At 53.4% G+C, this 27228-nt stretch overlaps 1 protein-coding gene across 1 annotated transcript; it reads right to left on the bottom strand.

Moving 5' to 3' along the window:
• Positions 1-340: 340 nt before the first annotated feature.
• Positions 341-20263, bottom strand: IPO13 (importin 13). The gene is made up of 20 exons (XM_007164597.3): positions 19369-20263; positions 16856-17592; positions 11526-11666; positions 11294-11435; positions 11035-11201; positions 10712-10832; positions 10478-10625; positions 9856-10037; positions 9744-9770; positions 9437-9571; positions 9130-9273; positions 7749-7829; positions 7068-7205; positions 6780-6876; positions 3784-3836; positions 1466-1532; positions 1319-1377; positions 1077-1166; positions 604-785; positions 341-513 (listed from the first exon to the last, which is right to left on the bottom strand). Exons 1-20 carry the CDS (start codon positions 19450-19452, stop codon positions 417-419), a joined length of 2892 nt encoding a protein of 963 aa, XP_007164659.1. The 5' UTR covers positions 19453-20263; the 3' UTR covers positions 341-416.
• Between the last annotated feature and the right edge of the window lie 6965 nt (positions 20264-27228).

Genomic DNA, 27228 nt, shown 5'->3' with positions numbered 1-27228 from the left:
TGTTCAGACAGAACAAGGCATGGCAGAATTAGGGGCCTAGTACTCAGCATTGTTGATTAAGTAAACGTATGCATGCATAAACGTTGGGACTAATTTAATGGGGGGGGCTTGCTGACACTACTGCAGTCCCCACTTACCCCAAGGGCATCTGCAGTATCTGGAATGGCTCCAGCCTAGGCGGCTTGGCTATAGCAGTGCCCCTTCCACCCCAGGAGCGAGAGGTTGGCCCCACCACACCCTACCAAGGCCTGGGTCCAAGCATCCTCCCATCCTTCCCCCAGGTCTTCTGAGGTCGCCCAGTTAGGTGATGGTGGCAGTGGAAAGGAAGCAGAGACAGCAGTGCATTGAAGGTTCAAGTTTACTCTTTGGGGATAGGAAGGGGTGAGGAGGAGGTGTGGGTGGGACGGGGGCGCCCCTCAGTAGTCAGCTGTGTAATCTGTGCCATGTAGCCCCCGGCACAGCAGTGTGAACTCTTTCACCATCTCCTTCACCCGCCTCTTGTTTACTCGCTCACTGAAGGAGAGAAGGGAGAGCAAGTTAGCACCATCCACCATGCCTCCTCTTCCCCCTGACCCAAGCCCAGGCCCTGCCAGCTCTGCTCACCGAAGGATCTGTTGGCTGAAGGTGTCCTTCTGTTCAGGGCTGAGGCGGGCAGAGGGAAAACCAGGTGACTGAAGTGCCTCCTTGATCCACACACTCAGGAGGCTGAAGCAGTGTTTGTTCAGAGCAAATAGGATGTCGGCAAAGCAGTCCATGAGGCTGCGGGAGGCCTGGCCCCCAATGGCCTGAGGGAGACGGGTTCTCAGCACACCAGGGCCTTGCCCCTTCTGCAGCAAGGGTGCCTAGCCACACCCACCCACTCCCAGACAGTTCCTCAGCCAAAGTGCATATGACAGGTGAGTGCTGCTTTTCAAGAGCCGGCTGATCCTCACAGAAACCCAACAACTTCCAGCCATTTACTTGATGGAGAAACAAGAGCTTAGGGAACCAAGGCTCAAGCTCCCCAGGAAGGCAGCTGCCCCAACAGTGAGGGCCACCCAACCCCCATCAAACCCCCCACACCTGCTCCATCTCACCTCCAGCACTGCTATGAGCAGCATACGGCCGTCCTCCTGTACCACCTTTCCCACAGGTTCTACTTCCCCACACCGAGGCAGCAGCTCTGTCTACAGAGGATGGAGAGGCCCGTCAGCCCCAGCTCTTTCCCCCGTCCCCCTGGAGACAAGACCTGCACACCACACCTCTACCCTCTAGAGTCCTGGGCAGGGTGCGCTAGGTATAGGGGTGGTGGCGGGTTAGGGGTCAGCACGGGACTCACAAAGAAGCCACAGGAGGCCTTGACAGTAGGTGCTTCGGGGAACTTGAGGGCCAGCACAGCTGTGGGAGAGGCAGAGGCAGATTAGATGGGTCTCAAGGATCCTCCCGAAGGGGCCCCAGGCCCACCTGTGCACCTGGCCCCACTTACCACACTGGAACACAGCTTTGACATCCAATCGTTCACACAGGAACAAATCTGGCTTCCGCTTCAGAGCCTGCAGGAGGTGGAGCTGGTAAGCCCAGCCCAGCCAACTCCAAGAACCATCCCCCCACTCACCTGCCACCCAGACCCCAAGTTCACACACCGCAAGTAGAGGCTGTCAACACCAGCCACCCAGCCGTCTCTGGGGGACCCAGACCCCTCCAGAGCTCAGTAGGTCAGGAGGGGAGCAGCCAAGGGATGCTACGTACATGTATGTGTACATGAACGCACAGGTTTATGAGACAGGTTGGGAGTCATAATGCAAAAGTTTGGGTCCCAAGTCACCCCTGATCAAACACCTCACTCCCCACCTCCCACCATCAGGGCCAGACCTCCTGCAGGCTCCAGGTTGCCAGCAGTGACTTCACTCTGATTCACAGAGGCAGTTGAGGCCCCCTGGATTTGTTAACAGGGCAGCAGGAAGAAGAGATGGCAGCTGGACATGGAGCCCAGTCTAATAGCCCTCCTCCTACGTCCCGCCTGCATTCCTAGACACTCTCCAGCTTAGGAAGAGGAAAAGCAGGGCAGAAGCCTGGGAGCCACGGCCCCACCTTTCACCCAGGATACCCTGTGTCCAGGCCCTTCTCCTCTATACCCAGCCCAGGAGCCAGGGCTGCCATGTCAGGGGGAGTGGACGGAGTACAGGGGCAGAGAGCCCACCCCAAGTGGCACCAGGGCATGACTGGCACATCCTCAGGTCACAGGAGATGCTCTGCACAGCTCCCCCAGTCATCAAGCACTGCTGTTCCCCAGCAGCCCCCCAATGCGTGCCACATCGACCCCTAACCCTCCAGTCCTCACATACCTTCCACTCCCCCATGTTTACTCTTGTGCACACAGCCCCACATGCACCCTCACTTGAAACGCCCTACTTACCCTCTATCACACACCTCTATCACATCCCTTGTACACACCACTCTACCACATTTGCTACACACCCTCACTACATATTCACATCCCACCCCACCACGTCCCCAAACCATGTCCATACGCCCACACCCTCGTCCCACCTGGTTTCCCAGCACGTGCACTCTCCCCACGCACAGGCACAAATACATAATCAAACGCCCTCACCCCAAAGATGCACCCTCATGGATACCTCCACACATGTCCACCCAGGCCCAGGACACACTGCCCGTTCCCACTCCTCCTGCGCCCCCTCCACTAGACTGTTAAGTTCTAAGACAGTAAGAACAGTGCCTGCTTTTGCTCACGATTATATTCTCAGCACCTAGCAGACTACCAAGCACGTATTAAACACTCAAAAAATATTTGTGCAGTGATTAAGCAAAGAAACACACCATTTACCCCACCCATGGGAACCCCCAACTCACAGGAACTTCCTGACACATAGAACCCCCCATCATACTAACCCCACATTCCCACAGCCCGACACATATATCTTCTCAAACATACAACCCCTAATACAGACACACCACTGCCGTACATACGCCTACCCTCCATAACACACACTCCCACAGCCCAACACACACGCCTCCAACACGCATCAATATTCAAACTCCATCAATGCCTAACGCACAACACACAACACGCAACAATGCACAGGCCCACACTTCAACTACACGTTTATCCCGACACTCAACACAATACACGTACTACTTATGGCAGCCACGTGATTTCTGCTGCCTTCCCAAACCAAACTCAAAACATACAAGTAAGGTCCGACACACTTACACACCAGACGCATCTCACAATGAAGCCAGCACCCCACCTCCCAGCAGCAGCAGGATCTGTCTGCCAGCCCAGCGACAGCCAAGCTCTGGGCTCCACCGCAGCACATTCAGCTCGGCCCCTCCCTCGGAGCTCCTCCCAGCCTACCTCTCGAGAGCAGGCTGGGGGCACTGAGGCAGGCAGTTCCCGGCAGGAGCACGGGGACAGTGAACCCCAGGCCCTTCAACTCCGGTCCTGCCCCTGAACTCCTCGACCACCCCAGCCCCACAGGAGCTGCTGGGCACAGTTACCACCCCCTCCCTTCCCCACCCCCCAGGCCAGCCCAGCTCCCTCCCTTCGGGATCAGCCTCTCCCTGGTCTCTGTGGAGGACTGAGCTAGTTGAGGCAAAGGGGCACTAAAGGAGGATGTTGGGTTGTCAACTTCCACGGAAACAGATGAAGAAACTCTATTCAACTGAACAGAAAAAAAAAATTTGTCAACAGAAAGCTAAAAATAGGCTTAAATTGAATTTCAACATAAGAGAAAGAGAAAGAGAGAGAACAGAACGTGAATGAATAAAACTAAAACACACCTGTGCCAGGAGTTGCATAAATGAATCAACAATATCAGGATGATCCCTGGGCCCTAAAATATAATAAAGATGGAACTTAAGAAAAAATTATACAAACAGCAACTCAACCTCATATAGTTATGTGGGACTGAGAGCCTGCAGGGAGACAGCGTGGGGGCACATGAGCAGCAGGAAGCAAGATAAAGAAACAAAACATACAAAAACCATGAACTGGGAGAAGCCCAACAGAAAGAGACGGCAAAGTGAAGGACGGTCTGCCCCAGCTCCCTCCCGAGGGGCCTTCCACCTACTCCCCGCTCCTCCTCAGGTCAGTCCCCAAGTGACCCTGCGATGCTCGAGCAACGCTGGCCACCACGTAGCTGGACAAACAGCCCCCAGACTCTTGCTGTGGCCTCTGGCACGCTGCAGTGGCCCTACACTGCTTCCTAGCACATACCTCCCCATCACTAGCCCTCAAAGAGGAGGGCAGGGCTGGTGGGAGGTCGGTCCTTGGTACTGCCTTTGGAGGCCTGGCTGAAGGCCCTGGAAAGGCCCGTGTATCATGGTCTGAGCAGGCACCCCCTCCCTTCCACAGCCTTAGGGCTCTTGGTTTAGCCAAAGAAAGGAATCTGTTGGGTTCTCTTAAACCAAAAGACTCCTTCTTGGGTACTGCAGTGCCCCATATGCTGTGGGGATGGCCAGGCAAGCCACTGGCAAGGCCTAGGGGAGGGAACTGCATCATGAGGCCAAAAATGAGAGCCCCACCCACAAAGCCCCTCCACATGGACACAGACCCAGCAGAGAGCCAGGCTCAGGGCTGACCACCAGCTCCCACCATCTGGACGCACGAGGAAAGAGGGAAACCAGTCACCCCACGGTCTGGTGGGAGGGCAGAGCCCGAGGAAAGTACGGCAAGGCTGGGACAGCATAGCAGGTGAGGGGACCATCCTGTCCTGTAAGACAACCAACAAGCCCAACAGATAGGATGTTGGACACTACTCTGCTTCCAGTTCTGAGGACACCTGTGGCAAGGACGAGGCGTGCGCCTGGAGGTCCTGCCCGCCACTCCACTCTCAGGAGGAGGTGCTGCAGGAACCCCTGCCTGAGACACCACTAAGCAGCTGTGTGATCTTGCGCAAGCCACAGACGCTCGGTTTCCCCGACTGTCAAGTTGATAATAATCTCTCCCTGGCTTCCTTCGGGCTGTGAGGAGCCACTGATAAAGCCCATCCCTTCCACATCTGTGCCCCAAGTTACTCAAGTCTTGGAAAATGAAGCCCAGTGTGCCCCATGCCTGGGTTGCCCTGCAGACGGCAGGTCTGGCGTTCAGCAGCCACCCTGCTAGAGGTGGGCCGGACAGTGAGGAAGAAAGGCTCCAAGGGCAAGGAGCCCTCGTCCTCCTTTCTTCAACAGCGTCTGGTGCCTACTCTATGCTAGCCTTGTTCTGATGGACGCAGAGGGAAGAGAGCCAAGCCTGCCCTTGAGGGGCTTAGTCCAGGGAGAGAGACAGACATGGGAGCTGCTTACTGAGTGTGATCAGTGCTGTATCAGCAGTGCATGCCCAATGCAGTTTTGGCACAAGGTCAGAAGCACCCAGCTCTGCCTCAGAGGAGCTTCTGAGGACTGATGCATGGGTAAGGCGTGGAGGAGCGAGAGCTCACCCAGTAAAGGGCACAGGGCAATCCAGGCAGAGGAGCAAGGCATAGGGATTAAACGGGACACGGTGAGGAAAAATCAGGGTGGCTGAACTGCTGGAGCCATTCAGGAATGGACGTTGAGAAGTAGGCAGGAGCTATGTCATGTGGAGGGCAGTGGGACGATAACCCCACAGTGATGGGGAGCAAAAGAAGGGCTTTAAGCCAGGGAGCGAAAATGCTCAGATTTGTGTCTTATAAAAAATATTACAGCTGCATGGTGCAGAATGAATTGGAGAAGGGCAGATGTCAAGGAAACCAGTTAGAAGATTGCTGAGCTGATCCAGATGGCAACCTACACTGAAGCAGTGGCCGTGGAGGGTGGGGAGAAGTGGGCAGGCTGAAGGTTCACCATGACTTGTCCCCAGCTGGATACGAGGAGGGAGAGAGGTGGCGCTGAGGATGACCACATCCGGGTTTCTGGCTCAGGTTTCTCCCCACTTTGGAAACTACCCATGGCCCACCAGAGCAGAGGCCAGCATCATGGGACCAGACACCAAGGACAGAAGCAGAGAGCACTCTAGCTCCAGCTGAGACTCCTGGTGAGCCTCAAACCTGTGACCACAAATCTAGGCAAAACTCAGGAGGCTGGAGGAACAACACTGTTTCCTTTCCGAGTGAGAAGCCTGGGTTAGACAGCAGGGGAAGCCGGGAGACCCCTGCTCCCAACTTCTCTCAGGCAGAGGGTCGCAGTGAATGAATGGGGCGCTGGGACCACAGCCAAAGGATTTTGGCCTAGAAAGGAATAAGTCTCAATGTAGGGAAAGGACCAGCAATCACTGAGTACATCGTGTGCAAAAACCCCAAGCCAGGGGCCCAGAAGATGCTACTTTAATACCTGTAACAATCCTATCGAGTATCTGAAAATCTCCATTTCACAGATACGGGAATGAAGGCTCTGAAAAGGTAAGTGACTTGCCCAAGGTCACACAACTAGTTGGTGGTGATGAGCTTAGAATCTAAGTCTATCTGACTTCGAAGCCACGCTCTCTCCACTTTTCATTCTATCCCAAAGGAAATGGAGTCAGCCTGGTGCCCCAAGTCCCTCAGAGCTTCCAGCCCCATCTTCCCCCACATCCAGACTGGCCCTGAGTCCAGCAGGCCAGTAGAAGACATCATTCACTCTCTTGTCCACTTCAACCTAAGGTGTCAACTATCTGTAAGGTGACAACTGTGCTGTGCTTGATCCCGTTAGTTTCCCATCAAGTCCCAGGTGCAACTCAGGGGAGAGAAGGGAACAGAGTGGGCAGCTTTGGCTCCCCAGTTGGGGAAGCAGAGGCAGTGGCAGTGGCGGCAGCAGCAGAGACCCTGGTCAGGACCTACCTTGCTGGAAGAGGGTGAGTGTGATGGAGGTGACGAGCAGGAAGAGGGCCTCAATTGGGGGAAAGTGGGCAGGCTCATGAGCAAAGATGTGGACCAGCTACAACAAAGCAGGGAATGCTGGTCAGCTGAGGCCCTGGCCCACCAGGACAGGCCAACATCCCTGGGATGCAGGTGAGAACCCCTGCCAGAGAAGCCATCCACCCCACTCCACCCACCCGCCCAATCCCTGTGTCAGACCTCTGCCTGGGATGACATCTCAAACACCGCTGCATCCCCCAGAAGGCCCACCTGTCGAGTGAGGTCAAGAGCGGAGGCCTGAGGGATGGTGCTGTACATCCGACCCAGCATCTCACACAGCTGTGGCACCATGGGGGCAAAGTCGTCCAGCAGCGTCTTAACTGACTTCTCGAAGATAGCGCACACCGCCTGGGAAGACAGCAAGGGGGCCCTGGTCAGCAAGTCACCATTGGCTGCAGCAGAACTGAGGCCCTGCGCAGAGGAGGCCTAAAAATGGGCCCTTACCTACAAGCCCTGCCTGGCTCTGCGAACCAAGGAAGGCTGGCAAGTCTGACCCTCACCCTGGAAGGCAGGAGGCTAAAAGGCCCTTCTCAGAGGGGCTGAGGATGGAAATTTGTAACTTAACTCTTGCTACTTACATCCTCACCATTGCCTCTCAGGGAGCAACAGGAGTGAGAAACTTCTGAACTGAACAGAACCAAGGCAGGTGTCTGATGCTGAAACGGATCCCTGTCACTCAGCCCCAGCAACACAGTCCTTGGGTCGAGCACTTCTTGTGACGCTGGGAGCTCTGAATGTCTTCCCCAGAGATTCCCTGTGTCTATGGGGCAGGATTCATCTCCTTTACTTCCTCCAGGTCATCTCAAGCCGAGGTGGGGCGGCAACACCTTCTTCCTGCTCCACCTCTGAGCAAAGTCACCACAGGGGCTGATGGCAAGGGTCAGGACTCACCTCCACCACCTGGGCATCATTCAGCCATTTGCTCAGCACCTTCTGGATAAGCTGGAAGACCTGCTGCAGTACCACCACCACCTGAAGACAAAGGAAGAAGTGAGGTGCCCCCACCACCACTCTCACCCACCCAAGAAGGACTACTCAGTAGCTGGAAGTAGGCCAGGAGTTTGAACCTATTACCCCAGACTGCACATTAAGGACTCAGTGCACGGGACCCTGGGGGCAGGAGTGCTTTGCTGAATTCCCATGAATGAAAGAGGATACCCTGAATTCTGGGGATCACCTTAGAGGAAGCCTCAAACTGCAAAGCAGGCATATTACGAGTGCTTCAGAAGATAACCTTTTTAAAAAGTCACTCCCTATCTACTTCTGCTCAGTAAAAGTATTTTAGTGCCAAAGGCCTATGGGCTAGCCCCTGAAGAAGCAGAGATGCTGTCTCACACAGATAGGCTTAGGGTAGAGAGCCCCAGGGGATGCGTAGATACGGGCAGCTTATGGTGGAGCAGAGAGCAGCCTGAGGTCCTGAGAGGTGAGGGAAGGCCGGATGATGACTACCATAGGAGAAGGGGCTCTGTGGGAGGGCAGTGGCCTCGGTTTGGTCTGGAGCCAAAAGGGTAACTGAAACTGGGGTGGGGAGTTGAGTATAGGGACCAGGATACTGTGGTTTCCTTTTCTCCAGGAGAAACCCTGGAGTGGATACTTGGAACAATGACCAAAGCAGTCCCTCACATCTGTACAGAGCTTTACGGTATGCAAAGTACTTTCAATCAAGACCACCCCTGCTGTCCAGCACAGTTCTAAGAGATGAGCACCAGATATCCTGATGTTCATAGTTCTGAATGGGAAGCTGAGGCTTGTCCCAGACCAAACAGCCTGTAAGTGGGCATCCCAATCCCTTTTGTGCCCGAGCTTACCGCAGTACTTATCACACTGCTCTGAGACAATCTGTTTACATGTATTTCTTCTAGACTAGGAGCAACTCAAAGGCAAGAACTATTACATGTGGAGTGCCCGTAGGGGACAGCGAATGCTGAAGTAGAAGCCCTCACAGAGTTGGGGATTAAACAGGGGTCCATAATTACCTCACTTTGGGATTGTAGCATAATGTCGGTGTCCCCAATGGGGACAAGGAAACACTATAACACCACCCCAGTTAGGGGGGGGACAAAGACAACATCACCCACAGGACTGAGACAATGACATCACTTCCTACAGAGCAAGGGGCAATGGTAGGGTCATTCACAGGGTCAGAGGACCAAATGCATCATGCCCCATGGGGCCAGGGACACAATGACAATATTACCCGTAGACTTCAGGGGTGACTATGACATTCCCACAGGGGTGGGGGGCAGGCAATAGCAATGACAACATCACCCACAGGGTTGGGTCCCTGCGGCACTGGCAGCTTCCGGAGCTCAGAGCCTTCATGATCATCTTCATGATGACTGATGTCCAGCGTGGTGAAGAGGTTGGAGAGAAGCCCCAAGATGTGGACAATGGCCAGCTTGTTGGAGGGATTAGGCTACAGGGAGAAGAGAACCAAGCTCTGGGTCTCCCAGCCCTGACTGCCAGCTCAAGCCCCACCCCTCAGCAGTCACAGCCAACACGAAGGGAAGCCCCATAGTCCCACTGCTGCTCCCCAGCCGCACACACGCACACACGCACGCGCACACCAGCTCACTCACTATCTCCTCTGCCAGCTTCTCCAGCTGCTGGATGTACGGCGAGATGAGCGAGTGCAGGTTTTTAAGGATCTCCTCCACTTGTAAGGCCGACAGCAGGAAGCCCAGTGCCTGCATCAGCCACATGCACTGGCTCGTCTGTGGGGCAGAACATCGAGGGTCAGTCCCAGACACACCTGGTTGTGGGTGGGAAGAATGAACCTCTTGGGGAAGGTTCCGAGAACAGAGAATAAGGCGCAAAGGCAGAAGATGGGATTTCTACAGCTCCCCACAATACCCCAAGGAGCCCCTTAGAAACTTTTGAACTCACCTTATGGATCTGTTTCATCAGCACATCCTGGGGAAAAAAAGAAGGAATACGGTGTCAGCACAGAGCAGAGTGTGCCCTGAGGCCCAGCTACACATCCAGGGCCCCCGCGTACCTGGGAGACAGCCACGATGTTGGCAGCATAGGGCGGCAGGTCATACTTGCATTCTCGGCAGATCTTCTTGAGGGTGGACACAGAAGAGATAGAGAGCTCGGGATTGCCTAGGGCATGCAGTACTAGGGGTAGAACGCTGTTGATCATGACGGGGTGGTCAGCCAGCCATTCAGACAGAGCTCCTGGGGGAAGAAGGGAGAAGCCAAGACATCTGAGGCAGGCCAGGCTGGCTGTGTACCATGTCCCTGTGAGGCAGGCAGAGCTCCTGGCAGTGTGGAGTTGCAGCCCCTGTACGGAGCGCTGCTCATTCAGAGGACTGAATGGGCAAACATGCACGTACATGCTTAAACATGAGCCTTACACCTGAGAAGCAGGAAGGAGTTATGCAGTAGAGGCCCAGCGCTGCTATTTCAGTGACAGTGAACTAGCCTCACTGAATTGCAGCTCAGTGCACTGCAGCAAGGACCCCTAGACCTGCCAGGACAGTCAGTTGGCTGCAGTTCTGATTGTGTGTGTGGGCATGTATGTCTCCCACTTTGGATAGGGCCCAGCAGGCTGGCTGTGGCTGGGGATGTGTGCCTTGGCTCTGGGAATGTGCTCATGGGTGTGTGCCAGGTCTCACCAATGGTGAACATGACAGTGTCCGCCAGCTGCACGTTGCTGATGCTGATCCGTGGGATGAGGCCAATGAGCCCGGGCACCACATCAGAATAGTTGACATCGATGGTCTCCGCGATGGATTGGAAGCCATAGAGCAGGGCCTCTGTGTGCTGGGAAAAGAGGATGCCACTGGCTTGGCTGAGGAGGAGGGTGCGACAGGTCTGGGAGGGCTGAGGGAATCAGGCTGGGGAGGTACCTGCCAGGAGTAGGGCTCCTCTGAGCTGGTAAGCAAACGGCCCAGCTTGTCATAGAGGTTGCTGAGCAGCTCGGCCCCCAGCATCTCATAGACATACATGAGCGTGTCTGAGATGTCCACCCTGAGAAGCAGATAAAGGTCTTATGCACCGCCTGGATGCTTCCCCCAAGCCCAGGAGCCCACCCCAGTTCCCTCAGAGCCCTGCCAAAGTGCCTATAGAGAAAGGAGGCCCAGGATTCAGGGCCTGGCCTTGGGCCCCTCCCCTCGTTGCCTTCATTATTTCAGGACTCCCTTTAGAGCTAGGATTGGCCTGCTACCATCACCTGTAAATTCGGAACTGCTCCTTCTCATCTGAGGACCAGAATCCATATTCTTCATCAGAAGGGAACTGGGCCTTGTGCAGAAGCACATCTACCAGCTGGAAGTAGACTGGCCGGTATACCTGCTGGTACACAGCCTGCTTCTCTGCCTCAAAGGACAGAATGTCATCCTGAGAGAGCCAGGGAGGAGAGTTAGCCACAGAAGCCCCTGATCCACCTTCTTCCATCATGGCCCAGTCCTACTGAAGGTCACATGACACACCTGCAGCGTGTACCAGAAGGTGAGGGTCAGGGAGCTGGTGGTCTCATTGACAGGGAAGTGGCCAGGGATGCCCGTGCAGAACATGATCATGTTGACAAGGGCCAGAAAGCTCTGCCAGTGCTCCACTTGGTCCAGCAAGGCCCTGGCAGGGAGGAGACATGGGGAGGTCATTCCACCTCCCCCACTTCTTAGAGGGCCCTACTATCCCACCCCCAGCTGCTCCTCTCCTCACCGGGAGTGGTTCTCGCCCAGGGCCACAGCAATGCGACAGATGCCATGGGAGGTCTCCATGTCCCCATTCTGCACTGCCTGTCGCAGTTGATCCTGCAGTCCCAGTACCAGCGGGATGAGTTTCAGGAGTGTGTTCACATACCTGGAGGCATGAGGTGAGGAGACCCATCATAGCTGTCTGCCCATCCCCCACCAGCTTTGAGAGAAAGGCACAATTTCCCTGTCGTCCATCAAAGCCCCCCTTCCTTCCCACATCAAACCCAAAGCGAAAAAGAGGTCAGGGCCTACACAGCAGGTTTGATGCTGCCCAATTTGAGAAGAACCTTAGGTCAGAGACTTCCAGAAGAATTCTGGGAAGGAAGTACGAGAAGGTAAGTGTTATGGGTGGACTTGTGTTCTCCAGTTAGACTCAGAGTTGATGCTGAAATGGGTTAAGACTTTTGGGGAGGTTGGAATGAGGTGAATGCGTTTTGCATGTGGGAAGGACAAATTTTGGGGGACCAGAGAACAGACTGTTATGGATTGAATTGTGTCCCCCCAGAAAAGATGTGTTAAAGCCCTAACCTCCAGTACCTCAGAATGTGACCTGATTTGGAAATAGGGTCATTGTAGATTAGAACACAGAGTAGGGGGTGGCCCTAATACAATATGACTGGTGTTCTTAAAAGAAGACATTCATGTGAAGACAGAGACCTACAGGGAGAATGACATGTGATGATGATAAAGGCAGAGGCTGGAATTATGCAGCTGTAAGCCGAGCGAAACACCAAAGATTGCCAGCAAAGCACCAGAAGCTAGGAGGTGGCAAGGAAGGATTCTCCCACAGGTTTCAGACGGAGCTGACACCTTGATTTCAGACCTCTAGCCTCCACAACTGTGAGACAATAAATTTCTGTTGTGTGTGCCAGTGTGTGGCACTTTTTTATGGCAGCTCTAGGAAACTAATACAGTCAGTGTCAGGGGAGACTGAACAAGGATGGCAGACAGAAGAAGTAACACAGGCTGAGGAGTCCTGTTAAAGACTTCAGAGGGCAGCAACAGCTCCTGAGAGCATCAACCTCCACCTTCCACTCCACCCCCTACCACCAAATCCTAACTCCTAAGGACTCTGGTGGCAGTAAGGAAGGGAGAGAAGTAGATGATGAACCCAGAGGGAGCTTAGAGGCAAAACAGGGATATGAGGATGGGGAAGAGTCAAGAACAACTCTCCTTGGTGGAGGTATTTACTGAGACCTGGAGGAACGGGTAGAGGGGGACAGTAATAAATTTAATGGGAGGCCAGAAGGTGGTAAGTTCAATGTTAGGCATGTTGAATCAGAGGTACCTGGTGAGATAGGCAGGTAGAAGTGTCCAGAGAGTTGGAGATAAAAACCTGAAGCCCGATGGAGAGGTCAGAGAAAGAGACATAGATCTTGGAAACATCAGCAAACGGCAATGGGAGTAGATGAGAATTGCCCAAGACGAAAGTGTTGAATGAGAGAAAAGAGCACAACGATGCCTAAAGAAGGAGCAGAGGAAGCAGAGTATACAAAGGAGGCTGAGAGAAGGCTAGCTCCATTCCCAGAAACCTGCTTTGTGGAGATGAGACTAAGCAGAGAAGTGATACTCTCGGGGGGGGGAATCCCTCTGCTGTCAATCATAGAGTCACCATAGCAATCTATGGAGGGCAGCGGTTACTGAGGGTCCAGAAGGAGTTCTCTCTGGACTTGCCCCAAGCAGGGTGCTAGGAGGTAGCCCCATAACCTTAGGTGGAGGATGAGAAGGACAAGAGGCAACCAGTCCAGGAGGTTGGCCTTCTCCACATCCTGGTTCTGGTGGGACAAGACATCCATACCAGGATACCCGCAGCCCAGAGACAGCTCCAGAGGGTGCTGCCTGGAGACAGTGGGGATAGCTTCGGTCTCATGGCCCTGACACGGGCTGCACCACAAGACAATGGGCACCTTCAGACCAGACTCTGGCACAATGAGTAGGGGCAGGGCCAAGGCCATGGCCCGCAAACTCCCCAGTAGCTGAGACAGGGGCAGGAGGTAGTGCCCTACCCTCACAGCATCCCCACTGTATTCCAAGGTTCTCTCACACCTTCAAAATTCATGTACACGGTAGGTACTCAACGAAAGTTCTTAATTTGTCTCATCTATACCTCATAATAGGGTAAATCAAAGAGTATAGCCCAGTAGAGCTCAGAATATTACTCAAGGTCACAGAACAAATTAGAGACAGATTCCAGGCTAAGACAGCTCCTTACACAGCTATAGATCTGCTTCTTTTTCAAGGCCCAACCTGAATTTCCCCAAAGGATCTATGCAGATCTCAGCCCATATCTCAAGTTCTAACTGATGGGAGCTCCCAAGAGCCTGTCTAATTCACCTTCTTTCCCTTCCCCAGCCCCCAGTGAAAAGCTTTTCCAGGATTAACAACGAATCTCAGGAAAAAAAAATTTTTTTTTCAAAGGAGAGAGCGCCAGGCAAGCAGCAGCAGCTGTGGAGGGGTGGGAAAATGGTGACTTGAGTGCAAACTCAGCCAAGGAGAGAGCTGACGTCAGGACACCTGGGGAGGTAGTGGCTGGATGACCCAGAAGTCAAAGCCACTAAAGGTGACTTTCTCAAGCCAAAGCTAGGAAACAGACTAGACAGAGCAAGGCCCGACACTGACTCCAGGCTGGATGCGGCCCACCCATGGGGTGAAACTCTTGCATAGATTTCCTACCACCTGGGCACCTGTGCCTGAGACCTGTGAGCAGACACGGGCCTGAGGCCTTGAGGCTTCTAGGTTTGGGGGAGGGAGATAGAGAGGATGTCTTTAAGCACCATGGCTGAGCCTGGGTTCAAAAGGCCTGGCTCCTGTTGGTCAGCTCGAGCTGCCGGGGCAGGGCTGCTGGGACTGCTTGACTGCCACTCACACTGAGCTCAGCCCAGACCTGCAATTAGAGCTCTGGGAGCAGAGTTGAGAAAATGGGGAGAGTTGCTAAGCAACCAAGGGGGCTGCAGCCAATGGGCGCTCAGGAGGCTATAGGTTCCCTCACTGGTTCGTTGCTCGCTCATTCGTTCAGAGGAGAAGAGGCATCAATTACCTGCCAAAGCCCTCGGGACTGGCAGACTGGCTAGCCGGGTAAACCAGGGTGTATCCAAGGACACCCCACATCACCCACGCACTGGCCCTGCCAATTCCCCTCAGCCACCAACTGTCTGATTCCAGCCAGCCAAGAAAGGCCTTGACCTGGGACTTGGTACCCACCTGAAGTTGGAAAACCTGAGAAGCCATGGGAAAGGGCTCGTACTAACTGCCAATGCAGTAATGATACCAAATACTAGTGACTGCCGTTTATGGAGTATCCAGGAACCATGCTAAACCTTTCACAGACATTCTCTTATTTAATCCTCATACCAAAATATTCTCCACAGAATACCAGGGGCAGGCCCTGGGCACATTATCCTACTTAAACTTGTAATATGATCACACCCATTTTACTGATGATAGAAATTGAGGCTTAAAAGTGGTTTGCCCAAGGTCTCAGATCTAGGAAGCAAACCCTCTGGGATTCAAACTCAGACTGATGACAAGGCTAGAGCTATCAACCACTTCCCCAGGCCATCTCTTTCAGTGGTATCGTCCCCTCTGGTTCTGCCAAGCATTCCCAAAGCCTTTTCTCTGAAATGTGAAGTATCAGGCCTCCAGTCTTGCCCTGGCCAATCCAACTTATACCAAAAATCCCATCATGCCATTTTCTCTGCTTACAATCCTTTAATAGCTTTACATCATCCTCAGGATGAAGACCAAAATCTTAAGCCTGGCCAACAAGGTCTTGCATGATCTGGGCCTGGATCTCCTACCACTGGCCCTTATACTCTGCTGTCTAATCACACCCACTCACCAGGCTCTCTCACACCCTTCCCTTGCTTGGGCTCTTCTATCTGTCTGGAAGGTCCTCCCCATATCCATCACCTCCATCTGGCTAACTCTTACACAACCTTCAAAGCACAGCTCTATTGTCACTTTCTCTGGGAAGCCCTTAATAACCCTCAGACTGGGTTAAATGCTTCCTCTGGGTTCTGACAGCCACCAGCTCCCTCCATTAGAGCGCTCATCACATAGGCTCTACTTGCCCACCCAAGTGTCTACTAGATTGTGAGCTCCTATCCTGCAGAAATCAACCCATCTTTAGGCTCCCTGTGCTCAGCCCAGGGCCCCACACGTAAACAGACGCTCAAGCAACACTTGCTGAAGAAGCATCTCATTACACTCACCTTGTTTCGGGTCCTTGAATGTACGGCGGTGCTGCCCACCACAGGCCTTTGCACCTGCTGTAGCTCCCGAAGCCTGGAACACTCCCTCCACTTCCAACCTCCCCCTCCCCCACCCCCGTCCCTCACCACTCAGGCAACTCTTACTTTTCAACCATTCAAAAAATAATGAATGCTACCAAGTGCTGCCAGGTACAGTGTGACAAAATAAAATGACAGAGTAACTGTCCTCACAATGCTGAGAGACTAATGGGGAGACATACATTAATTTACAATGAAACTGTGTTACGGGCTAAGAAGGAAACACACTGGGAGCTCTAAGATAAAATAATAGAGACCAAACTGAGTCTTAAAAATCATGAGGACTTCCTTAAGGAAGTGAAGTTTCAGCTGAAGCAGCAGTGATGTGACAAGTACATGCGATGGTTCAGAGGCTAAAGGGAGCCTGGGACACTCACAGAACTGAAGAGATTGTGTGAGAGTGAAGAAAGCAGGGAGCACGGCACGAGACAAGGCTGGGGACGCCATGTTGTGCAGTGCCCCTGTGAATCACATTGAGGATTCTGAACTTTATCCTAAGAGCAGTGAGGACCTACTGGAGATTTCTGAGCAGAAAGGAAAGATTAGATCCTCATTTTTAAAGGATTGCTCTGGGTACTGGGTGGGCAATGAAGGGTATAAGTGTGAAAACCAGGGAACTGGTGAGGAAGCCCCTCAGTATTCTGGGGAGAGAGATGAGGACAGCTTACACCAGGGTGGTGGTAGTGGAAATGGAAAAAACAGATACACAATATAGTCAGAAGCAGAACACCAGGACTTTGTGACTGCATGATTGAGAGAAAGAGAAGGGAGAGTCAAACATTTTCATTGAATAATTCATTACATGGTTAGTTGTCTAATGTCTGTCTCCCTCTCTGAACCATAAGGACAGGAACCATGTCTTGTTTGATTCCAGCATAGGACCTATTTCTAGCATAGGACCAGGCATGCAGTAGGCACTCAATTAGTGTTTACTGAACAAATGGATGGATGGATGAGTGCCTGGCCAAGCAGGCTGTCCACCTCTGGAAGGTGGGGACTGGCTCACCTCTGGGCATCAGGCTGCGAGATGGCATTGACGATGGCCTCCACGCTGCTGTCGAAGAGCTCCGAGTCCTGCAGAGCAGCGAAGGCAGCCTGAATGAGTGCCTCACAGTCCTGCAGGGGCACCTCCAGCTGCACCCAGCTGGAAAAGCACTTGAGCACCTTCTGACGCACACAGCTGGGTGAGCTGGGCTGCTGCAGCAGCTGCTCCAGCAGCGGGAAGACAGCCCCGCACTCCACTGCCAGGCTGGCCCGCACCAGGCTTTTGCGATACTGGGGCAGGCGGCTGGTCTGGAACTCCTCGGGCAGCACTGTCAGCAGCTCTAGCAGGGCCAGGCAGCGGCCCTGGCCATCCACCGGTGAGTCCTCAGCCTGGAAGAGCCGCACCATATCTGCCACAGCACACGGCCAAGCGTCAGGCATCATGCTGAGAGCCAGCGAGGCCAGTGCCACGCACAGCCGAGTCAGCACAATCTTGGAGCCACTGGCAAAGCGGGTGATCTGGGTGAAGAGCTGTGCCTTTAGACTCTCATACTGGTCAGTGGGGATGTCACTCCAGTAGCGAGAGATCTTGATGTGCAGGGCACTGGCCCCAAAGTACTGGATCTCAGGCACCTTGTTGGGCTGCAGGAGCTGCCAGCTGAAGTGCCAGGCCTGTGGGGAGACCTGGGCCTGCATCAGCCACTTCTGAGCCAGGTTCTTGTTCTCAATGTTGGGGTCGTAGTAGAGCTGGTGCAGCGCCTGCAGGACAGCACAGGACTGAGCAGGTGCTGGCTACTCTGGATCCTGCCAGAGCCCAGAACAGAGGGCAGGACTTGGTCCTGCAAGACTGCTCTCTCTTTCTGACTGGGGGGCTGAGCGGGAAGGGAGAGCTCAGGGCTCTGCAGTGTTTCCTGGGCCTGGAGTCCTGCCGGTAACTTGAGTGCCTGAACTTTGCCCACGCTCTACCATAATCTCTTCTCCTTATAGCAAAACATTATGGGTTCAGAAAATGAACTTCCATAGGAAAGCAGCAAAAGAGGAGGCCGAGTTCCCCAAAAGGAAGCACCTGAAGTAAAGGGCAAGGCCCAGGTGGAAGGAATGGCTCCATAGGGAAGAAGCTAAACCTGAGAAGAGTATGAAACAGCCTGAGGGGCCCCCCCAACCCTCCCAGGCACAGCTGCTCTCATCTACTCCAACAGCTCCATTTAGCTCCCCCAGGATCATCCCTAGGTCACTCCAGATGCTGGCACCAAAGCCATTGTGAAATCTGAGCAGGACTAAGACTTTGCCAGGCAGCCCTAGGGCAGAGACAAACTGGAGAGGAGGGTGAGAACACTCCTCAGAGAGCACATGAGAGGGTCCAAAAAGCTGGTCCAGAGAAGTCTTGGCCTGCAGCCCTGGCAAACGCCTAGCCTGGAGCTTTCAACTAGCCAAATCCCCAGGGTCCCAATTCCATTAGGACTTCACACAGTAAGAAAACAGTGGTTTATCTCCCTGGTAGCACATGGAACAGTACGCCACCATGCCAACGCTGCCCAGCCCCAGGGGGTGGAAGAGTGAGGCTAGGACTCTCACCCCCTAAGCAGGCTCCATCCAAGTAGACTTAGCCCTGTCTGTATCCCTGACAGCCAGTTATGGCCACTGTCCCTTGTTTGGACCCTCAGGGATGCTGCGGCAGGCAGAGAACAGAAGCAAAGAGACACATCCTCACTATTGAGTATGGTAAATGGGGCTCAAGAATAACAAACGAATATCTGCAACCATTCTCTGCTTTCCAGCAAGGTAGCCCCATCTCCCCATTCAGCATAGGGAAAATGCATTTCTGCATTCCAGGCCTCTGGGGGCAGAACCCAGAAAAGAAACAGAGAAGCAGTTCAGAAAAGACGGACTGGGCAGTGGGGGAACCTGGGAGTGCCATGGCAGGAAGCCATGTGGGCAGGTGAGTAGGGAGGAACTCTGAAGCTGCCAGCAGGACCAGGCTCCTTGGACCCAGCACAAAACAAAGGGGGCCAACCCTACTCCTGCCTGTCCAGGAGTGGTCTGGCCTCGATCCAATAAAGGAAGGACCCATCTCCAAGGAAGAGTGAAAACATAACCCAGATTGTTTTAGTTCCAGATTATTTTCTGAGCCCTTGGCTCAACAAAACAGGTCCAGTATGGCTCAATATCACTATGGTTTCTGGAGACAGAGCTGCAGGTCTCCCGGGTCCTCGGTTTCTTACTGCACTGCTCATGCAGTTCCCATGGAGCTGGAGAATAGCCAGTCTGGCTGGAGGTCTAAACCGTCAGCACCCTGGAAGGACCACCCCAAGACCCTAGAATATCCACAGAGGACCCATGTCTAAGGAAAGCCAAAAATAGCCTATTAAGACACCATTACATTGCTGTCCTGCCTGCCCAGAGAGACAGCAAATGCCAGGTGCTCTGGAGGCACCATCCCAACGGGCACCCAGCCCAAGCCTGGGCTCTGGCATTAGTGTCAGTCCCCAGAACTTCTGCTCTGTCACTGGAGTGCCCACCCCAGGGCCCTCATACCTTCTCCACGTTCTCCACAGTGAAATCCAAGGCTGGTGCTGCTCCAGCCCCTGCAGCCCCGGGCTGCTCCTCCCGCCGCTCCATCTTTGCTCCCTCCCCAGCAGGGAGGTGGACCGTGACCTGTCTCCTGCCCCAGCCTCTTGGCTGCTGGCCCCCTGCTAGACTCCGGCTTCGGTGCCCAGGGAGTGGTGGGGTGACAGGGGGCCCAGGGCGAGCATGGCTGCCGAGGCCTCCCCACCTCGGTTGGCGGGGGGGCTTGCCAGAGGCCAAAAGGGATGCTCTTAAGAGGAGACCCACTGAGGGGGACTCCTAGGAGGAAGCCGTCAGTGAGGAGTTCGCAGGCAGGGGTCCTGGTGGTAGGTCAGGGCTCTGTCCCCAGAAGCTATGAGGACGGAGTCATAGGGGAGGGAGGCCTGAGGGAAACCAAGGTCCTGGCCCGTGAGGGGTCACAGGGTCGATGGCCTGTACCCACAACACCCTCTTATGAGTGAGCTCTCGGGTCCTAGGAAGAGGTCACGGGTGTGGGAGGCTACGGGGGAAGAGAGCCCTTCGCGGGTTACGGAGGCGTCCAACGAAGCGCAGGGGGTACAGCTTCGCAAGTCTGGGGCGAAGAGTCCGTGGAGTTAAGGGGCTGTGGCAGGTCCCCACCGCTCGGCCTGGCCCGCGCTCTTCTCACCGCCCGGCTCCGGCCCCTCTACCGCCGCTGCCTCCGCCCCACTGACTGACAAGCGAGCTGGCCCGGCCGGGACGGGGCGGGGACCTCAGAGAGGCGCGGGCTGCCCCGAGCGCCTGTCCCCGGCACCGCCGACTCAGAGGCCGTTCCCCCCCATCCCGCGCCTGCCCTGGCACGACCCGGCACGGCACAGACGAGCACGGCCCAGCGTAAAAGCGCGGAAACTCTTTCCGGGTCCTCGTTCCTGTCCTCGCTCCAGCCCGCGTGCTCCCGAGCAGGCGGCGGAGCGGAGCGCCGCTCGAGGCCCCCGCCGAGCCAAGGCCCCCGCCGCTGCGCACCCTGGGAAATGTAGTCCGGATTGCGCCCAGCAGGAGGGCGGCGCCTTGCGGCGGGGGCGGGGAGCACGTGGGCTCGGGACCCGCTGAGCCCCGCCAGCCCCAGGCCTACCGCGGCCAACAGGCACTCCAGGTCCGACCGGCGGGAGGCGCTGCGGGACAGCTTCATAGAAGGACGTGACTCAAGGGGCCGGTGGGTGGAGCTGGGAACCCAGGCTGGAGGATAAGGTACATGTTGGTGGGGGTGGGGGGCGGGGGGGCAGAGGTCACTCCGGTGCTTCGCTGGCGGCCCGACCTGGGGCCCAGGAAAGGGGCCGTCTGGGAAGGCGTCCGCACTACCCTGAGAAGAAAGGGGGCTTGGCGCGCCTCAGGAATAAAAAAGGATGGCTCTCGGGGCCACCCAGTGAGCGACTGGGAAACCACATACCATGGACAGTGCTTGGAGAATTTCATCGGGTTCTTGAGAGCAACGTCCCTTTATGAGTAATTAAAATAAGAATTGCTCACATTTAAGTGCTAGGAACAGTACTTTACATACCTTAGGTCCAATTCTTCTTTTTAAAATTTATTTATTTATATGTATTTTTTGGCTGCGTTGGGTCTTCGTTGCTGTGCGTGGGTTTTCTCTAGTTGCAGCGAGCGGGGGCCCCTCTTCATTGCGGTGCGCGAGCTTCTCATTGCAGTGGTTTCTCTTGTTGAGGAGCACTGGCTCTAGGTGTGCGGGCTTCAGTAGTTGTGGCACGCGGCCTCAGTAGTGGCTCGCAGGCTCTAGAGCGCAGGCTCAGTAGTTGTGGCGCACCGGCTTAGTTGCTCCATGGCATGTGGGCTCTTCCCAGACCAGGGATCGAACCCGTGTCCCCCTGCATTGGCAGGCAGATTCTTAACCACTGCGCCATCAAGGAAGTGCCCCTTAGGTCCAATTCTGTCAACAACTCTGTGGTGGGTATTTTCATTCACCATTTTCAGATGAGGAAGCTGAAGTTGGGGAAAGTTGAGCTTATCTTGTCCCTGAGCACACAGCCAGGGTAGCAGAGATCAGCCACAGATCTGGTTGGCCGCAGACCCCAGTAGTCTCTACCCCTTACCCCTCCACCTCACCTTTTATTAACACTTGCCAGCTATCCCAGCAGGGAAAAAAAAAATCAAAAGGGAAAAGACCTCTGTACTCTGTGTTCAGTGGAGGAAGCTGGCATTGGCTATAGCCGCTGAGGCCTGAGAAGGTGGATGAAGGCTTCCCTGAGGAGGAGAAACTTGATCTGAGCTTGAAGAACAGCGAGAGACTGGGGAGGAGGGAGCTTGATTATCTGGTAAGCAGAGCCCAGTGGGAATCTAGTCACTCAACAAATCTTTATAAAGAAAATGTTTGAGGGCTTCCCTGGTGGCGCAGTGGTTAAGAATCCACCTGTCAGTGCAGGGGACACGGGTTCGAGCCCTGGTCCGGGAAGATCCCACATGCCGCGGAGCAACTAAGCCCGTGCACCGCAACTACCGAGCCTGCGCTCTAGAGCCCACGAGCCACAACTACTGAGCCCGCACACCTAGAGTCCGTGCTCCACAGCAAGAGAAGCCACCGCAGTGAGAAGCCCACCCACCGCAACAAAGAGTAGCCCTGTTCGCCGCAACTAGAGAAAGCTCATGCTTAGTAACGAAGACCCAATGCAGCCAAAAATAAATAAATAAATAAATAATTTTAAATAAATAAATAAAAAGAAAGCCCACGCACAGTAAAGACCGAATGCAGCCAAAAATAATTAATTAATTTATATATATAAAAAAAAGAAAATGTTTTAAGTATAGCTAGTAATTTCTGCTCGCTTTAAGGGGATGTCTGTGGGCGTGAGGAAGGGAGAAGGGATGAGGTTGGAAAGACAAGTTGGAAACAGTAGACTCAGTGGGGAACAGTTTACACTTTATCCTAAGTGCAAAATGAAACCATCATGGGGTTTCAAGTGGGCAGTGATAATTGGATTTGCATTTTAGAAAAATGTATCTATAGTATGATACGTTGAAGGGGCAAAGAGTAGAGGCAGGGGGGATTTGGAAGGAGGAAACAGGAAGTCAAAATAAAGTAACTGATTCCAGGTCTGTGCATGGGGGTGTGAAATGCCTGGCCCTGATACTGACATCTCATTGTGCAGGTAGGGGGATGGGGGGAGGGTTAAGAGAACAAATTCTGGACTTAGGCCTGTGTTCAAAACCTGTCTCTGCCTCTTTCTAGCCATAAGACCTTGACTTCTTCTGAAACTCACTTTATAAAAAATAAGAACAGTAATCCCTGCAGTGAAGGACAAGCTGAGATGGTGTATGACTAGGGTTTGGCCCAGAGGCCACAACTTGGTCAAAGTGAGTTTTCTCCCTGCTTCCAATCTAGGGCTTCTTCCTGGTGCCTGGGGGTTCCCCTGGCAGAGAAAGAAGCCAAGTCTCACCAACAGTGGCTCCTGAGCATGCTTTATAAACTCACCTAGGACAGACAGATTGAAGTGAGCCCCAGGCAGGGTTGGGGGCATTTCTGGGTACCAGACCAAAGGGGACTTCCAGGAGACATGGATGACAATTCAGGATAGCTTAGAGCCAATTGGGGAATGAATCTTTGGGAACTAGTTACAGGTGGGTTCTTCTTTCCTCTGAGAGGTAAGAATAGGACATATAGGGGCCAGAACCTGTGACAACCCTGGGAGGGGGTCCCCAAATTCAGGAGAGTATTCCAAAGCCCAGGAGAGGAAGAGAAAGAGCTTCTGTTGGTCACCTGGAACCACTAGCAATCCATGTCCATGACGAATTAACCAGTTTGAAGTTTTTCAGCCTTCTAAAACAGTGTGAATTGAGGGCCCTCCTGTAGTTAAGAATTCTCAGGGGAGGTTGCCCCCTTTCCACTTAGCACTAAAGTTAATTGCAGGCAACTTTCTTTGTAGTCCCCTGGTTTGAGGGAAAGAGGTTAGGAAAAGGAGGGGAAGGTTTATTTCTAGTTCGCCCTAGGTGTGGGCATAGTCCTTTGGGGTCCTGGCCTTACGGAGAATGTTCCAAGTAGACCCCCACCATAAGCTCATGGAACCCTTACAAACCAATTCCCAGGTTCCCCAGGTAAGGAAAATGCCTTCAAGGTGAACGCCAACTACTGAGCTTTGCTTACCTTTGTAGTTTCCTGCATTCATTCATCCATTCATTCATTCATGCCTGAATATTTCTCATGTGTTTGCCAGCTCACGGACACATTAATTTTTAAAACTATATGTTTTGTCTAGTATTTTTAGTTGTTTTCAGCAAGAAGCTTAGCCTGAGTCTCTAGGCCACCATGTTGCCAGAAAACCCAATGGGCAGTTTCAGTCCTTATGTGACTTGATTTTCCTGTTGCATTTGGCCCCTTTGACCACTCCCTCCCTTTGTTCTGTTTTGTTTTTTTTCCACCACTCTGGTCCCTCCCTTTTGGTCTCCTTCACAGGCTTGTCTCTCCTCCTCTCCCTGTTCCTTAAATGCTGGGTCTCCAGGCCTTAGCCTCTGCTTCTCCTCTTGTTCCTGCATATCTCACCACTCCCTTGCCTTTGATCTGTGACTCCCAGATCTCTCTGGTCCAGACTGTCCTGAGTTCCTGACCCTCAGACCCAGCTGCTGCCTCTGCTGCCTCTGAAAAAAGTAAGTATTGCTTATCTGAAACTCCAGTTTAACTGGATGTCAAACGGGCAGCCCTTTTTTTTGCCAAACGGGCAGCCCTTCCCCCACCTCCACCTCCAACTGTGGTCTCCTTGATGGTAGAACATCTTTCTAGCTGACCTCAGAATCCCTATAACTGGCCCAAGGCACTACTGTTAGTGCTCAATTAATGTTAAAAGGTCACAGGGCTGAGAATGGCTGGAGGGAGTTGAGGCTGGAGACAGAGACCAGTTAGGAGGATGGGCAATAAACCATTCCACAAATTAGGAAGACTTCGACAGAATAGCATTGGGAAGAGAGAAAGTGGGATGGGCTTGCAGGATCTAAGGATCTGAGAACTAATGGAAACGGGAAGTGACAAAGCTCAGGGAGTCTAGGCTGTTGTCCAAGTTTCTGGCTCGTGTCCCTGGATGGAGGTTGGTGCCATTCACTTGGGAGGGAACCCTGGAGGAGGCTCGGAGGCTGGAGAGCAGGGAAGCTCATCGATGTGGGGCTTAGAGCAGGTAGAGAAGGGTGGAGAGAGCATCTGAAGGAATGAACGGAAGACATCTAGGGCAGGTAAGTTCAGTTTGAGGTTTCTGAGGCTATGCAGACAGAAGTATTGGAAATACAGACAGAGCTTAGGAGAAAGGTTTAGCTGGAGATGCAATGAGAGCATCATCAGCCTGGAGGCGGTAACTGAAACCATGGGAGTTGGTGACATTGCTCAGGGAAAGTAAAATGGGGACGGAAGGTCTGTATCAGAGCCCTGACGAACACTTAAGAGGCAGAGAAAGGAAAAGGAACCCAAAAGGAGTTTGAGAATGAGCAGGGGTGGGAGAAAATCCAGGAGAGTATGGAATGGAGAGTCAAGACAGGTGTTCCAAGAGGGTTGACAAAGTTGGGCACCTCTGAGAGTCCAAAGGACTAAAGGCTGAGAAGTGGCCTTTGGGTTTAGTAATGATGAGGCCACTGGGGACCGCAGCAAGAGCTCTTTTAGTGAAGGAGAGGTGGAAGTAGATTATATATTTGTAATCACAGTGTCATTTTTTTATGCTGTGATATATTCAAGTGAGTTTAAATGCAGAAGGAAAGAAGACATTCAGTAGAAAAAGGATGAATAGGGAGGCTTGTAAATAATGGAGACAGAGAGCCCTGATATGGGAACCTGAGCACAGACAGAGGAATTAATCTAGCTGCAGGAGGACATTAATAATAGTATCTAGAACAGGGCAGGAAAGCTGAAGGGCCATGGACTCCTACGGAATCTCTGAATGAGCTTAGGAAAGTCTGTGGGCTCCCTCAAATTGTTCACCAGATTTACACATTGGTGGTTTTTTCAGCAGTGAGGTGGGAGGTGGGGAGGATCCTTGGCTTTCATCAGTTTCCGTAAGGACTGTACAACTCCAAAACAGGTTAGGCACCACCCCTGTGAACAAGAAAAGTGATCTCACATGGCACAAATTCTCTTAGATCTTTTCTCTGATCTCTCAGCTTTCTACCCTACCTTTCCTTTTGAAGATGAGGCCTCGGTTAGGCAGCCAGTCCACATGCACTCAGTCACCGGGCTCTCTAGCTGGGGAAAGTGCCGCAATCCCCGGACAAGAGAGGAGGAACGCCATTGGCCGGGGCAGGAGGAGCGCATGGATCCCCGAACTTTGATTCCTGGATGAAACTAATCTAGAGGGATGTTGGGGTGACCCCTGAAGCTGGAAAAACTGTCATTTCAAAGCCATCTGTAGTTTTCTGTCTTGCAAGAGGCGGTGACTTGATACCTCTTTGGAGGAGACCATACCTTAGTTCTGGGAAGATCACTCAAATGGGCAATGTCATTTTGCAAATATGAAACAGACTACAGTCAAAAATGGAGAGTCTAGGGGCTTCCCTGGTGGTGCAGCGGTTGAGAATCCGCCTGCCAATGCAGGGGACACAGGTTCGAGCTCTGGTCCGGGAAGATCCCACATGCCGCGGAGCAACTGGGCCCGTGAGCCACAACTACTGAGCCTGCGTGTCTGGAGCCTGTGCTCCGCAACAAGAGAGGCCGCGATAGTGAGAGGCCCGCGCACCGCAATGAAGAGTGGCCCCCGCTCGCCGCAACTAGAGAAAGCCCTTGCACAGAAACGAAGACCCAACACAGCCAAAAATAAATAAATAAATTTATTAAAAAAAAAAAAATGGAGAGTCTAGGGAACTCCCTGGCGGGCCAGTGGTTAGGACTCCACACTTCCTCTGCAGGGGGCATGGGTTCTATCCCAGGTTGGGGAACTAAGATCCTGGAAGCCTTGTGGTGCAGCCAAAAAAAAAAAAAAAAAAGGAGATTCTAGAGCTACCTGTGGCCCCCGAGGAGCAAAAGTGCTCTACCTGGTGAGGTCATGTGCCTGGTGACCTCTGCTAAGTTGTAGGCAGAGAAGAGGAGCTCTGCAACTTGTTTGAGGAAAATAGCTTCATTTATTTTAAAGAGGGATTTGGTTCATTGTGAGCTGCAGATTGAGACTAGTTCTTGCGGGAATGTGTTCCTTTTGGAGAAGCTGCTGTTCACCCACAATTTTGTAAGCTGTCGGGCATAATCTCTCTGGGGCCCAGAATGAAGCCTTGAGTTGGGGGGACCCTACTCCCCAAGGACCGACAATTTGGGGAGTGTTGAGAGCTAGCGCCTTTGGCTGGGGTTCTGACCTGGCTGTCTCTCTGAGCCTTGTCAGACGTGGCTTCACCCCATCTCCTGTAAGTGGCTCTGAGAGCACAGATGTCCACTAAGGGGCAGGGCCTGGAGGGTCTGAGGACTCTGCCAGGCTTTCGAGTCTTTCCAGCAGGGGCTCCCTGGTTGCAATGACCCTGGAATTGACAGAACCACCCCCCCCTTCACCCCCAGCCAGGACCAGGGCCCAGGCCTTCATGAGGTGTCTCCAAACTGTATGGCACTGCTGCCATTGTCTTTGGCTGGAGGTGGGGGTTGGCGACTGAAGATCCTGAATCAGTTTGGAGGCAGAGAGAAGGGCCAAGGGGGTGTTTGAGGGCAGCACGAGAGCACCAAAGTTTTGAGGGCACCTAGAACTGGGGCAGTGAACACAGAAGAATGGAAGCACAGACTTGTTTCTCCTCCTTGACCCGGAATGCCTACAGCCCTGAGAGCCCGGGCCAGCTCCTCACTGTAGCCTGGGAGAAGGGGGCCCCTGTGCCAAAGCGGGCAGGCGCTTAGGCAGCTCGAAGGAATTTTGGTTAATGCGG

Source organism: Balaenoptera acutorostrata, chromosome 1 (assembly GCF_949987535.1).
Source record: "Balaenoptera acutorostrata chromosome 1, mBalAcu1.1, whole genome shotgun sequence".
Taxonomy (NCBI): domain Eukaryota; kingdom Metazoa; phylum Chordata; class Mammalia; order Artiodactyla; family Balaenopteridae; genus Balaenoptera; species Balaenoptera acutorostrata.
Note: the sequence above shows the minus strand (reverse complement) of the source record. Positions and strands in the feature narration are given on the sequence as shown.

Excerpts from the sequence above, each read along its gene's own strand:
- IPO13 (XM_007164597.3), bottom strand. The coding sequence starts at position 19,452 with ATGGAGCGGCGGGAGGAGCAGCCCGGGGCTGCAGGGGCTGGAGCAGCA. Across the intron at positions 17,593-19,368 it reads CTGTGGAGAACGTGGAGAAG|GCGCTGCACCAGCTCTACTA; the intron begins GTATGAGGGCCC and ends GCTGTCCTGCAG. Across the intron at positions 10,038-10,477 it reads CACTGTCATGTTCACCATTG|GAGCTCTGTCTGAATGGCTG; the intron begins GTGAGACCTGGC and ends TTCTTCCCCCAG.